Source organism: Onychomys torridus, chromosome 4, assembly GCF_903995425.1.
Source record: "Onychomys torridus chromosome 4, mOncTor1.1, whole genome shotgun sequence".
NCBI lineage: Eukaryota > Metazoa > Chordata > Mammalia > Rodentia > Cricetidae > Onychomys > Onychomys torridus.
In genome coordinates this window covers 123,640,461-123,652,710 of record NC_050446.1, presented here as the reverse complement: position 1 = coordinate 123,652,710, position 12,250 = coordinate 123,640,461, and the positions used below count along the sequence as shown (strand labels likewise).

Below are 12,250 nucleotides of genomic sequence, written 5' to 3'. Positions count from 1 at the left end.
TTCCTAAATAAGCATTTTCAATCAAACATGTCCACCCTGTACTGTTCAGTCCCCAAACCTGCACCCCACCCCCTCAGCTCAGTAAAAAGAAATCTCATCCTTCTAGTTGCTTAGGTCAGTATTCCTAGGGCCACCTGGACCCCCCCCCCCCCCTTGTCTTCTTTCCTTTCTAAGCCCAGTCTATCAGCAAATCCTGTTATCTCTTCCTTTAAAACATCTCCATATTCCATCTTTTTCCTCCTCCTTCCACTGGTACAAACCTGGTCTGAGTCAACCTTTTACCTGGGTTATTGTAACAGCTGACAAACTGGTCTTCCTATCTTTCTTGTACCATGACTGTTTGCTACATAACAGCCTTGCTTATGTAAGCAAAGCCTCTATCCAAATGTAATGACAGCACAGTGCAATAAGAATAAAATGTTCTGCCTTCAATTGCTACTGTCCATTTAGAGAAACGATAAATCCTGACTTGTGCCTACATGTGCCCGTGGGACATGGTCCCTCCATACTTCTCTGGCTTCATGTCTAGCTACTCTTCTGATTTTTATCACTCTGGTTATACCATCTTTTCTACTCCTCAAAATTGCAAACAAGGGTTTGAAGTTGGTTTTCTCTCTATCTGGAAAGACAGCTTATGGGTAGTTAGTTCTTTGCAAGTTGACCAAATATTTACTTTATCCTTTCTGAAGGGCATATATAACAGACTCCTATGAGACTAACATATATTTCTCAACCCCCATGTATTCTCTACTCCCCCTGGCTTCCTGGATTTTTATGCAAAGCCCTGGTCATTGACTCATGTTATACTTGCATGCCTGTTTTTCTTTCTCTAGCAGAAGGTAAGCTCTCAAGGACAAGGGTGTTTTGTTTGCCTTGGAACAGTGCTTCATACACAGGTGCTCAAAAATTATTCACTGAATCAAAGAGTCTTTGGCTAACATGAAGAACTTGAGATGAGGCGACTGTAGTGGGTAGCCATCCCAGCCTTGGCCTGGAAGTTCCAACCCCCATTAATGGAGGCTTCGGTAATGGTCACGCCCACAAGGTGGGGCTGAGGACCCTGGATCGAGAGGAGTGTTGGAATTAAAGGTGTGTGAGCGGGAGGCAGAGGCAGGTGGGAGTTGGAGGCCAGCCTGGGCTACAGAGTGAGTTCCAGGAAAAGTGCAAAGCTACACAGAGAAACCCTGTCTTGGGGGGGGGGGGAGGTGTGTGCACCACCACACCTAGTTCAAAAATTCCAGCTTATGTTTATGAGTAGGTATTGACTTTTATGTTAATTCAATCAGTTATTAATTCAGCTTTGATCCCAGATGCTGGGACACACTAAGATATACTCTCTTCACTCAGGACTCAGCTATGTGATCTTGAAATTTATGTGATTCCTATACTTCTCTAACCTTCTGTTTCCTCATTTGTTAAACCATGAGACTACAATAACCTACTTCACAGCTTTGAAAAGTAGCAATTTCTCACTGTGGTAGCCATGAACATGATGTAGTCCAAGTGAAGGGTTAAAGCATGTGTACTAAGAACAGAACAGTTAAGAAAACCAGGCATCAACTATAGGAATGTCTTCTAGGCTGGGATGGATGGGCCTACAACTAAGAAGTTCAACAATGATTAGGAAAGGTGTGTGTGTGTGTGTGTGTGTGTGTGTGTGTGTGTGAAGGGCCAGAGGAGCATGTCAGGTGTCCTGCTCACTCTCTAGCTTATTCCTTTGAACCGGGTCTTTCACTGAACCTGGAGTTCAGCTGGCAACTAGAAAACTCCAGCGACCCGCCTGCCTCAGCCCCACAGCACGGGAGTCACAGACCTGGCCCACCAACTTGGGTTTTTTAAAGAGGCTGGGATGGGAACTCAGGCCCTCATTCTTGCAGAGCAAGGACTCTACCCTTGAGCCATTTTTCCACGCCCCTCAAAAAAAAAAAAAAAAAAGTCAATACAGCAGAGGACGTAATTCCATGATTTAAGCCAGCAATTGAGACAGAGTCCAGCACACAAAGCCGTGCTTCAGGAGGCGAAGCACTGCAGGTGAAAAGGTGGTCCTGGAGGCTGCGCAGTTCCACCGGGCGAGGGGAGGGACGTCACTTCTGAAGACAGAGCAAGAGCCAAGGTTGAAGGCCTCCGACGGAACCAGAGGAGCGCGGGTGGGGGAGGGTGTGCGTGAGCACCAGGCGCGGCGGGGCAGTGTGGCCTGGGCCAGCCACCTGAGCGACGCGGCCTTCCCACGCCCAGGCCCCGCGCTTCCTGCCTCAGTGTCCCCTCATCTGCTTCTGGACGCTGCTAAGCTGCCGAACTCCCTCTGGTTCCCGCCACTCTTACCTCGTCTTCCAGTCTTTCCCTCACTCTCCCGCCTCCTGCGCCTAGCCGGAAGTGACGAGCAAGTAGCGCGCCGCGCCGCGCCGCGCCAGAAAAGTTCTGCCGGAGCGGGAGAAAGGGTTTCGGTGAGGCTCACTGCGCCGGCGCGCGGGCGCGAGCGGTTGAAGCGCCTCTCGGCGTCCGAGGACCTGGAATTGTTCCTTCGGCCTGCCCCGTTCGAAGTCCCCTGAGCGAGGCCAGAAGAGACTGCCGCCTTCCGAGCACCGTTGGCCCCCGGCTCCGAGGCCTCTCGGCGCCCGGCTGTGGCCCTTGCCCTTTGACCCCGTGGCGGCGGGGTGAGAGGTCGGGTGGCCATCTTGTGGCGGCGGCGCGGGCGGCTGTTACTGCGGAGACCTGTCCCCTCCCCCAGCCTGATACCCCTAGCTGTCTGTCAGTCTGCGGAGAGCCCTGCATCCTGTCAGGGGAGGCCTGGGCCGAGTGCGGTCGCTCTCTCAGTCTCACCGGGCGGCCCAGGCCGCTCCTCACCGGCGCCACCATGTCCTCCTTCTCGGAGTCGGCGCTGGAAAAGAAGCTCTCGGAGCTGAGCAACTCTCAGCAGAGCGTGCAGACCCTGTCCCTGTGGCTCATCCACCACCGCAAGCATGCAGGACCCATCGTCTCCGTGTGGCACCGCGAGCTCCGCAAAGGTGATCACCGCCACCCCCGGGCTCTCCCATGGGTCTGTTCCCAGACCCCTCTGCCTTCTTAATTAAGCCTTCCTTTGCAGGCCTGGGTCTCTGATTGAGCTTCGGAGGTTGGAGACAGTGTTATTACGTTTTCTCAGAGAGGGAAACCGAGGCCCAGTGAGGTATAAGATAGTCATCTGAGGTTCCAAGGGCTCAAATGCCCAGAGACTTGGACTTACTAAGCTGCTTTCCTCCTCAGGCTCCCCCTCACACTTGGCGACAGTTGCTTTCTTGTTTTGCTTTTAAATCTTGGCTGTGCTTGGAGCTGTAAGCATTATGCACCAGACCCTGTTTTGGGCATTTGGATTAAGATCCAGCGGTCCCTGGACAGACACTCTACATCGAAACCTGGTGCAAACACTTTCTAGCTAAGTAATATTGAGCATGATTCTTCATATCCCTGTGTTTGTGTATTCTTATCTATCTGTAAGACGGACACAAAGTTAGCTGTACTTATAAACTTTACTCCATGTCGGTCACTATTCATAGACTTCAGAACAGCCCTGTCAATTGGGTAGCCTTCTGCACTTGCCATAAATTCAGACACTCAGAATCTGACGTTCATTGAGCCCTGCCTGTTACTTTTCAAGCCCTGTGTTGGACACTTAATAGCAAGTTGTCTCTGGCATCCGTGTGGAAGTTAAGCCTGTCTTTGCCACTTACCTCAACAGCTTAACCTCTGTGTCCTTTGTGTTTCCTTGTAGAGAAAATGGAGATGGTGCCAAGGTCGTGGCGGTGCTCGCCTTTAATCCCAGCACTCGGGAGGCAGAGGCAGGCTGATCTCTCGAGTCCAGCCTGGTTTACAAAGCGAGATTCAGGATAGGCACCAAAAACTACATAGAGAAACCCTGTCTTGGGGGGGAAAAAAGCCCCAAACAAACAAAAAGAAAATGGAGATGGTGGTAACTTATACTGCCTTGGCTTTATCATGGGCCACTATAGGTAGGTTGCTTTTGTTTTTGTTTTAGGAAAGGGTCTCACTATTTAGCTTGCACTGGCCTGGAACTCCCTCTGTAGACCAGGCCGGCCTCAGAGATCCCCTGCTTCTGCCTCCCAAATACTGGGATTAACAGCATGTGCCGCCATGTAGTTTGGTTTTTTAATGCTCAGGGCCTTTTGAAGTAGGAACTTTGCAGATGGGGGAAACCCAGGGTTCAGTGAAGCCAACTGTGGTAAGAAGCCAGGATAATCGAGTCAACGTTTAGTGTACTGCAGGCACAGTGCAGCCTTGAGTAGAAGTGGTGAGGTAGGTTGCCCGTTGATTGCCCGGTGTGCGGCTTGGTTTTTTTCCTTCAGGCTGCTACACTTGGTGTGGAGCTGTGGGCAGGACACATACAATGCTAACTCACACTGTGCTGGGTTCCTTAGCAGAAGGCTGAAGAATTGAAGCGTAGTGGGAAGTAACTCCATGTGTGTCTTTGCTCTCTGAAGTGTCACCCTTTCTTTGTTGTAGATGAGGAAACTGATGTGGATAATGGTATATTCGAGGGCTTTGAACTGGTGAGGCTATGCAAGCACCGAATTCCAGGAGAGAGGGAGGAAGGGAGGGAGAGAGAGAGAGAGAGAGAGAGAGAGATTGATTTTTTTTTTTTCAGGAGACTACTCTAGGCTTCTTGCAGAACCTCCCAGTTATGATTTGCTATGCTTCCATAGGAATCCCTTCAGCCTTCTGGGACAGTTAGGTAGAGCCTGGGGTTCCCGATCTGCTGTGCCAGTCAAATATCTGCAACATCTGGAGACATGAGAAAACTGCCAGTGACCTGCTGGATTCTGTTTGGTAGAATCTCTCGATCATCTTGAAATTGTCAGCCCATCTCAAACTTCTTTTGTGACACCTCATTTCCTTACCATACCCTATTTGAGTTATGTTAGAGAATAGCAATGTAGAGGATACTTTCATGGCTGAAGCTCCTTTATCTCTGATCTTAGCTGATAGAGTCTATGTAGCAAGTAGGGTAGCATTTTATCCCCATTTTATAGATACAGCAAGGTCAGTGGCTTGCTCAGGGGTCCCTAGCTAGGACATGGGCCCAGGGAGGACTGATCTCCAAGGCTTGTGCTTTTTCAAGTACCTAGTGCCTCTGTGATCTTAACAAGTGACGTGTGGTCTGCGTGCAGCTAGCTTCCTCTACTGAGTGTTCTCTCCCATCCCATCACCACTGACCTTTGCTTCACTCTTAGTATGTCTTCTTCACTAGGATGGTTTTGACCAGGGCCCTCTGTTACCTAGTTAAAAATTAGGTTAGCAGTTTAGTTGTGCTTCTGATAATGTTTTCATATTTGAGTCAAGGATCTAAACAGCACTGGTTCAGCTGTCTGCGGCAGTCTCAGTGTTGCGTGTTTCCAAAGGTAGCCACTTACTCCATGTGACTGTTGGCCATTTAAAATGGTGACAAAACAGGGCCGGGCAGTGGCGGCGGCGCACACCTGGAATCCCAGCACTCGGGAGGCAGAGGCAGGCAGATCTCTATGAGTTTGAGCTACATACAGAGCTAGTCCAGGACAGGCTCCAAAGCTACACAGAGAAACCCTGTCTCGAAAAATTTAAAAAAAAAAAAAAAAAGGTGACAAAGGAACTACACATTTGAATAAATATAATTGAAGATTCAGTTCTCCAGTTTTATTAGTTCCGTCACGTGTTGACTGGCCACCCATGGCTGATGGCTACAGATTGGATCTTGGAGAACTAGAGTTCTTCCTCAAGCATTGAGGTGTATGTTCCTCTGCTAGCCAGTGTCTCTTGTGAACTGAAAACGTTCCCATATTGAAGTAGAAAAGGGTCTGTGCTCTGAGGTCGAACCCGACTGGCTCCTGGGATTCTAGCCTCCCGGAGTTTTTACAAATGCCATTTGTGTTTATGGATGGTTTTCCCCGGCTAAGACACTGCCACCATCTTTGCGTTGTCATCAAAGTACTTGTGAGCGCTTCAAAAATGATTTCTTCTTGCTTAGGAATCGCTTTTGTTTTTCATATGTTATTTCCACTTTCTAGGAATTACTAATTGGTCCTTTTAGATTGTAAGTAGAACTTCTCTCCTTTATGGAATATTTTGGTATTACAATGCTGTTTGATGGTTTGTTTTTTATTTTTTTGAGATAGAAAAAAGTTATTTTTCCCCCTCTTGCTATGTAGCCTTGGCTGGCCTGGAACATGCCATGTGGACCAGGCTGGCTTCAAACTCCCAGAGACCTGCCTGTCTTTGCCTCCCAAATGCTAGGATTAAAGGTGTGTGTGCTACTACACCTGGCTCAGATGAATTGTTTTTATGTTGTTTTTTTTTTAATTGTGGCCACAATGTAGGTAAGTAGTTCCTTTTTTCTAGAATACTTTGTAGCCTTTCTCTACACATCAAAAATGTTTTGATTAGCCATTCCTTTAAACTTTGCTCAGCAACTAGTTCTACTGGTTTGGAATGGGCTTTTGTAGGAGGTGAGAAGATACATTTTGTCATATTGTCACCAGGAGTTGGAGTAGTGAAGATGTGTGTACTGTGTGTTTTGCTGTGTCACAGTGCTGCAACACACAGGGTACTTTTAGGGTGGCCCAATGTGATTTAGGCCTGAAGAAGGCATTGGATCCCCTAGAACTGTAGAGATAGGCAGTTTGAGCTGCCATGTGGGTTCTGGGAACCAAACTTGGGCCCTCTGGAAGAGTAGCAAGTCTGCTGTTTTTTTGAGATAGGGTCTTACTATGTAACCCAGGCTGCCTAGGAACTCAGATCTGTCTTTCTCTGTCTCCCAGGTGCTGTGATCAAAGGCAAAAGTCATACTTGATTTTCCCCCCTTAAATCAAAATAATAGTTTGTTATTATTTCTTAAAACGGTATAAAAGGAAAGCTGTGCTAACCCTCATTTGATTGACCAAAGCATATACACTGAGTTTTGGGTTATAGAATTAGATGCTTATCAGAACTGAGAACTTTAATACGTTTGAGTAGAGTGCTATATTCCTCTTTTCTATTTCCACTCTTGATTTTATTTTGTTTAACTTATGTGACATTTTAATTGCATCTTTTTTTTTTTTCCTGGAGCTGAGGTCCAAACCCAGGGCCTTGCGCAAGCGCTCTACCACTGAGCTAAACCCCCGGCCCCTAATTGCATCATTTTTAAGATTAGGGTTTTTTTTTTTTTTTTTTTTTTTTTTGAGGTTATAATATAATCACATCATTTCCCCCTTCCCTTTCCTTCCTCCAAACCTTCCCGTATACCCCCTTGCTCTCTCAAATTTATAGCCTCTTTTTTTGTTTGTTTTTGTTTTGTTTTTTGAGACAGGGTTTCTCTGTGTAACAGCTCTGGCTGTCCTGGAATTCCCTTTGTAGATTAAGCTGGCCTTGAACTCACAGAGATCTGCCTGCCTCTGCCTCTCAAGTGCTGGGTTTAAAGGAGTGTGCCGCCACACTCACACAGCCTCTTTTTTTTTTTTTAATTAATTGTTGTTACATACTTACATGTATATACATATATATTCCTAAATATAACCTGCTCAGTTAGTATAATGTTACTCATATGTATGGTTTCAGGCTGACTGTTTGGTATCAGATAACCAGTTGCTATGTTCTTCACTGAGGAAGACTATTGTCCCTCTCTCGGGATTCTTCAGTTGCCTGTAGTTGCCTGTGTAGGGCTGAGGCCTCAGGGTCCTTCCCTGTCCATGTTAGCATGTCTGCAGTTGTCCTTGTTCAGCTCATAAGTTAAGTTGAGGCAGTCATGTTGGTGCGACTTTGTGGGTGTAGCCTCTGACTTGGAATATCTTTCTACCTCCTGTACTGATCCCTGAGCCTTAGGTGCAGGTTGTTTTTGTTTTTGTTTTGGTTTGGTTTTAGATGAGACTGGGCTCTGCAACTGCATTTTGATTGGTTGTGGTTTTCTGTAATGGTCTCCATCTATTGCAAAGAAAACATTTCCTGATGGGGATTAGTCCCTGGAGAAGGGTGTGCAGCTACAGGAGTGTTCTTAACTGCTGAGCTGTCTCTCCAATCTTGCTGGAATCCCACCTTTGTAGCAGCAGTGAGACACTGCATCAACTCTGGATACTTTTATCTTGACTTTATTTTAATAGTCTCAGTGTGTAGTTCTGACTACCTTGGAACTTGCTAACTCTAGGTAGTCTAGGCTGGCCTCAAACTCATGAAGATTTTCCTGCCTCTCTTTTCCCAGTATTGGGATTAAAGGCATGCACTACTCAATACGCCTGTCTTGGGTTGGCTTTTGAATAATCATTATGACAGGTGTAGGTTTCCCACAGTCTCCTCAGTTAAATATCTAAATTAAGTTATTACTAGATGGCTAATGTAGTTCAATATCTTCCTGTCTAATTCTGTGAGCATTTTAGGATATAGTTTAAATTTTAATGTGCAGCCAGGCATATTGAGACCCTGTCTTAAGGAAATAAATAAGGGGCTGGAGAGATGGCTGGGCAGTTGAGAGCACTGGCTGCTCTTCGAGAGGACCCGGGTTCAATTCCTAGCACCCACATGGCAGCTCACGACTGTCTGTAACTTCAGGTCCAGGGCATCTGGCATCCTCACACAGACATACATGCAGGCAAAACACCAATGCACATAAAATAAAAATAAATAAATTATTTTTTAAAAAGAAAGAAAAAACCCATCAAAACAACTATAATGTGCTTTTAAAACCCTGTTTTTAATTTACTTATTCTATAGCTGAGTTTTGAAATGTCAGATCTGCCTGCTGTGCTTTTCAGAAATGTTCTTTGAGAGCACTGGAGTAATGGCTAGGAACACAGTTGTGTAAAAGTTGGCATAAATACTGCTACAGTTTTCTCTTTAGCATTGAAGCAAACTATTTTGAAACATCTTATATTCATATTTCTTTTAAAAGAAAAATGGGACCAAAAATGGTAGTGATATAACTTTAGGGGTGAGAACTTATGTGCATAGAAGCCAGAAAATTCAGTAATGTTCCCCCAAGCAGCTGTAACTCAGGTGTATTGCATGAAGCTTTTATGGTTTAATATATGATTCCATATAGAGTAATAGAAAATAGTATATTTTGTATGTGTAACAGAGAAGAATTATGGTTTTTGTGGGAGCCATAATTTTGCATATTCAGATTTGAGATGTGTGTAAATTTTCAACAATAATACAGTATTTCTGCATGTTTGTCTTTGAGATAAACGTTCATTGTTGTATCTAGAGAATCTTCTGGACTGTAGAGTCACTGTCATTGGCTGACTATGGTTATTGGCATCTCAAAGAAAGATTCTCAGTTGAAAGCATCAATTACAAGATTATCTTTCAAAATTGAATCCTAACTCAGTGTTTCATTCTAGAACATTTGGTAATGAAGATTGTATTCGAAGTAGACATCCTCATAGTACAGTGAATGAACACCTTGGCTTAACATTAAGATTGACAGCTTATCTTTAAGAATTTTCCTTGAATTATCTTCATTTTTGCTGCCAATTAATTGCCCTGGTTAAAGTAATACAAAAATAAAGCTAATGTTTTTCATTCTTCTCCTAAAATTGTATTCCCAGATGTGCATGTTAGAGACCTCAAGGGTTTTTACCCTATTGTTTTATCCAGACACTTACCTGACTCTGAAAGGTAGAACTCACCTTAGTGGTTTTTGTGTATGCAAGTGTGTGTGTGTGTGTGTGTGTGTGTGTGTGTGTGTGTGTAGCCCAGAGGTTGATGTGTCCTCCTTAACCACTATCTACCTTATAGAGTAGGGTAGAATCTCTCACTTAAACCCAGAGCTCACCAATTGGCCTAGCTAGCCGCTAGCCCCAGAGAACCAACCTCCACCTGGCATTTTATTTGGGTGCTGGGATCCAAATTCCAGTCCTCATGTTTGTGTGACAAGTGCCTTCCCTGCTGAACTATCTTCTCATTTGTAATGTTCTTTAGGAATATCCTAACAATCATTAATTAGAATGTCTTTGGCATAAGTTAAATTGTCCTTTTTTCTTTTTCTTTTTTTCCAGCCAAATCAAATAGAAAGCTTACTTTTCTGTACTTAGCAAATGATGTCATCCAAAACAGTAAAAGGAAAGGACCTGAGTTCACGAGAGAATTTGAATCTGTCCTTGTGGATGCTTTTTCTCATGTTGCCAGGTATGTTTTCTTCTTGGGGGCTTTTAAATTTTGCACCTTTTTGTTCTGTTTTTGTGATATCCTTTGTAAATTGGCATTGTACTTTACAGAGTGTTGCAAAGGGCAAATTATGGTTTTATGTTTTTCTGTGCCTTTAACTATCATCTCAGACATATAAACATTTTGAAACACTGAAGAGATTCATTCTGGTACCAGAAACACATCTTTTCCCCTGAATTCACCTCCTGGATTTCTTTCTTGAGTATGTTTTCATTGGTTTATGATCAAAACCCAGAGGTACTAGGACAAAGAGCCTTTTAGTAATGTCTCTTCAATAGCAGAAATTGGCTCCTGAGACTTCTTTATTTTCTTCTCGATTTCTAGTTTGCTAAAAATAATAGTCATTACTGTCACTACAAAACTAGTCATTATAAGTGTGGAGGAGGAGATGCTTGAGCCGATTCTAGTAAGTCTGCTTCTGGAATTGCAGAGTGTGCTGGACTGTGGAGCACTCAGGCAGCTGGGGAGGAAGCTCACACTGCTTAAAACTTTACGTCACTTGTGCTCATTTTCACATCTTGTTGTGGGTATGAGTTAGGTTCCCAGGAGGAAAATTGTGGGTTTTGTGTATTTGGTAGACTTGTGTTTGTAAGGATGCACAAAATATCTACAGACCTTTGTAAAAAGAAACCAAGAAGGGTGAGAATAAGACTAGTGGATTAGACAAAAAAGAAGTGAGTACAAAGGTCTTAAATGTGAATTTAAGTCTGTATTTCTTGAAGGATTTGAAATGTGCAGAGGAGTAAAGTTAGGAGTCCAGAATTTTCAAAACCACATCTAGCTTTCTAAAGCTGGAAAGGATTTTTGCTTCTACCCGTGGTGCTGGCTTCTGATGAACGTGGGCGTGGAAGTAGCATAACGTATCAGTCACTTGAGAGAATTACCGAGTCTTCGAACAGCTGGTAGGCTTACAGTTGACCGCTGGAGCAGCTATCAGGAATTGGAGACAGGGATTTGTTTTAATAAGGTTCAGTTAGGTGCCTTAGAGCCTGCTCTGTCTCAGACACCATGTGAGTGGCCTTGGGTATGTAAGTTAAGTTTCTGAGCCCCAATTTCTTACCTAGTTAAAAGGCATGAAAACTTCTTATCTCTTAGTTATTGTGACTCCTAGTAGAGTGAGAATTTCTGTGAGACCTGGTCCACGTTTTACTCAACCGTTTTTATGCACTACACTCCCAGTAGAAAAGGACTGTTTCTTTTCCTAGCTCCCAGGCTGCACACCTTGTAGTACCTAGCACACAACCTCCAGTTCAGGGGTACATTTACATAGCCTTTCACAGGGCTTTCCAAGACCTAGCAGCACTGGGGTCTGTCCTGGTGCTGAGCAGGGATTTAGTAAATATTTGTTGATTGAATTAGGATAATAGTGACTAATTGGAGACAAGATCTGGTTTAAGAAATTACCCTACAGGGGTAGTAAACTAACATTTTTATTTTAAAATGATAATATTTCATTCTTTCTTTCTCTCTTTCTTTCTTTCTTTCTTTCTTTCTTTCTTTCTTTCTTTCTTTCTTTCTTCTTTCCTTCCTTCCTTCCTTCCTTATTATTTATTATTTATTATTTATTTGTTTGTTTGTTTGAGACAGGGTTTCTCTGTGATGTTTTGGTGCCTGTCCTGGATCTCCTCTGTAGACCAGGCTGGCCTTGAACTCACCACCACCACCACCACCACCACCACCACTTGGCATATTTTTACTGTCTTAAATAAGGAAAGGACTAAAAGGTGGGTACCAAAATTCAGAGGGCTTATCTAGTATGTGGATACATCTAAAACTATACAGAAGCTAGGTATGGCAACATGTTCCTATAATTCCAGCACTCTGAAGCTAGCTCGGGCTATGTAGTGAGATCTTGTCACAAAGAAATGGAATCAGGAGGCACTAGAAAACCATCTGGGTCTATCCTACCTGACTTTTCCCAGCTCCTGTCTGCACTCCAGTCTGTTTATGGTCCATTTTGGACCATGTTTCTAGGCCTATCTCCTTTACCCCATTATTAGAACAGAAAGTACAATAGTTACTGTAATACTAATGGACACTATCAACTAAAAGTAATTTAGTATGTGCTCATGGTGTGCTTTTGCTG

General features: G+C 44.2%; 2 protein-coding genes across 5 annotated transcripts in view; one reads left to right on the top strand and one right to left on the bottom strand.

Annotated features, from left to right (window-relative positions):
* Tti1 (TELO2 interacting protein 1) overlaps nucleotides 1-2,380 on the bottom strand; it is a 55,357-nt gene extending 52,977 nt beyond the window's left edge. Inside the window, exon 1 of the mRNA XM_036184180.1 lies at nucleotides 2,323-2,380. The gene's annotated coding sequence lies outside the window, so the exon portion shown is untranslated. The remainder of the gene's footprint in view (nucleotides 1-2,322) is intronic.
* Nucleotides 2,381-2,414: 34 nt separating this feature from the next.
* Rprd1b (regulation of nuclear pre-mRNA domain containing 1B) overlaps nucleotides 2,415-12,250 on the top strand; it is a 50,138-nt gene continuing 40,302 nt past the window's right edge. For 2 of the 4 annotated variants that reach the window (XM_036184184.1, XM_036184183.1), the window contains exons 1-2: nucleotides 2,415-3,005; nucleotides 9,996-10,125. In XM_036184184.1, coding sequence (XP_036040077.1) covers nucleotides 2,855-3,005; nucleotides 9,996-10,125 — 281 coding nt within the window. In that variant the 5' untranslated portion in view covers nucleotides 2,415-2,854. The remainder of the gene's footprint in view (nucleotides 3,006-9,995; nucleotides 10,126-12,250) is intronic. The other 2 variants (XM_036184182.1, XM_036184181.1) reach the window with 2 other exon arrangements.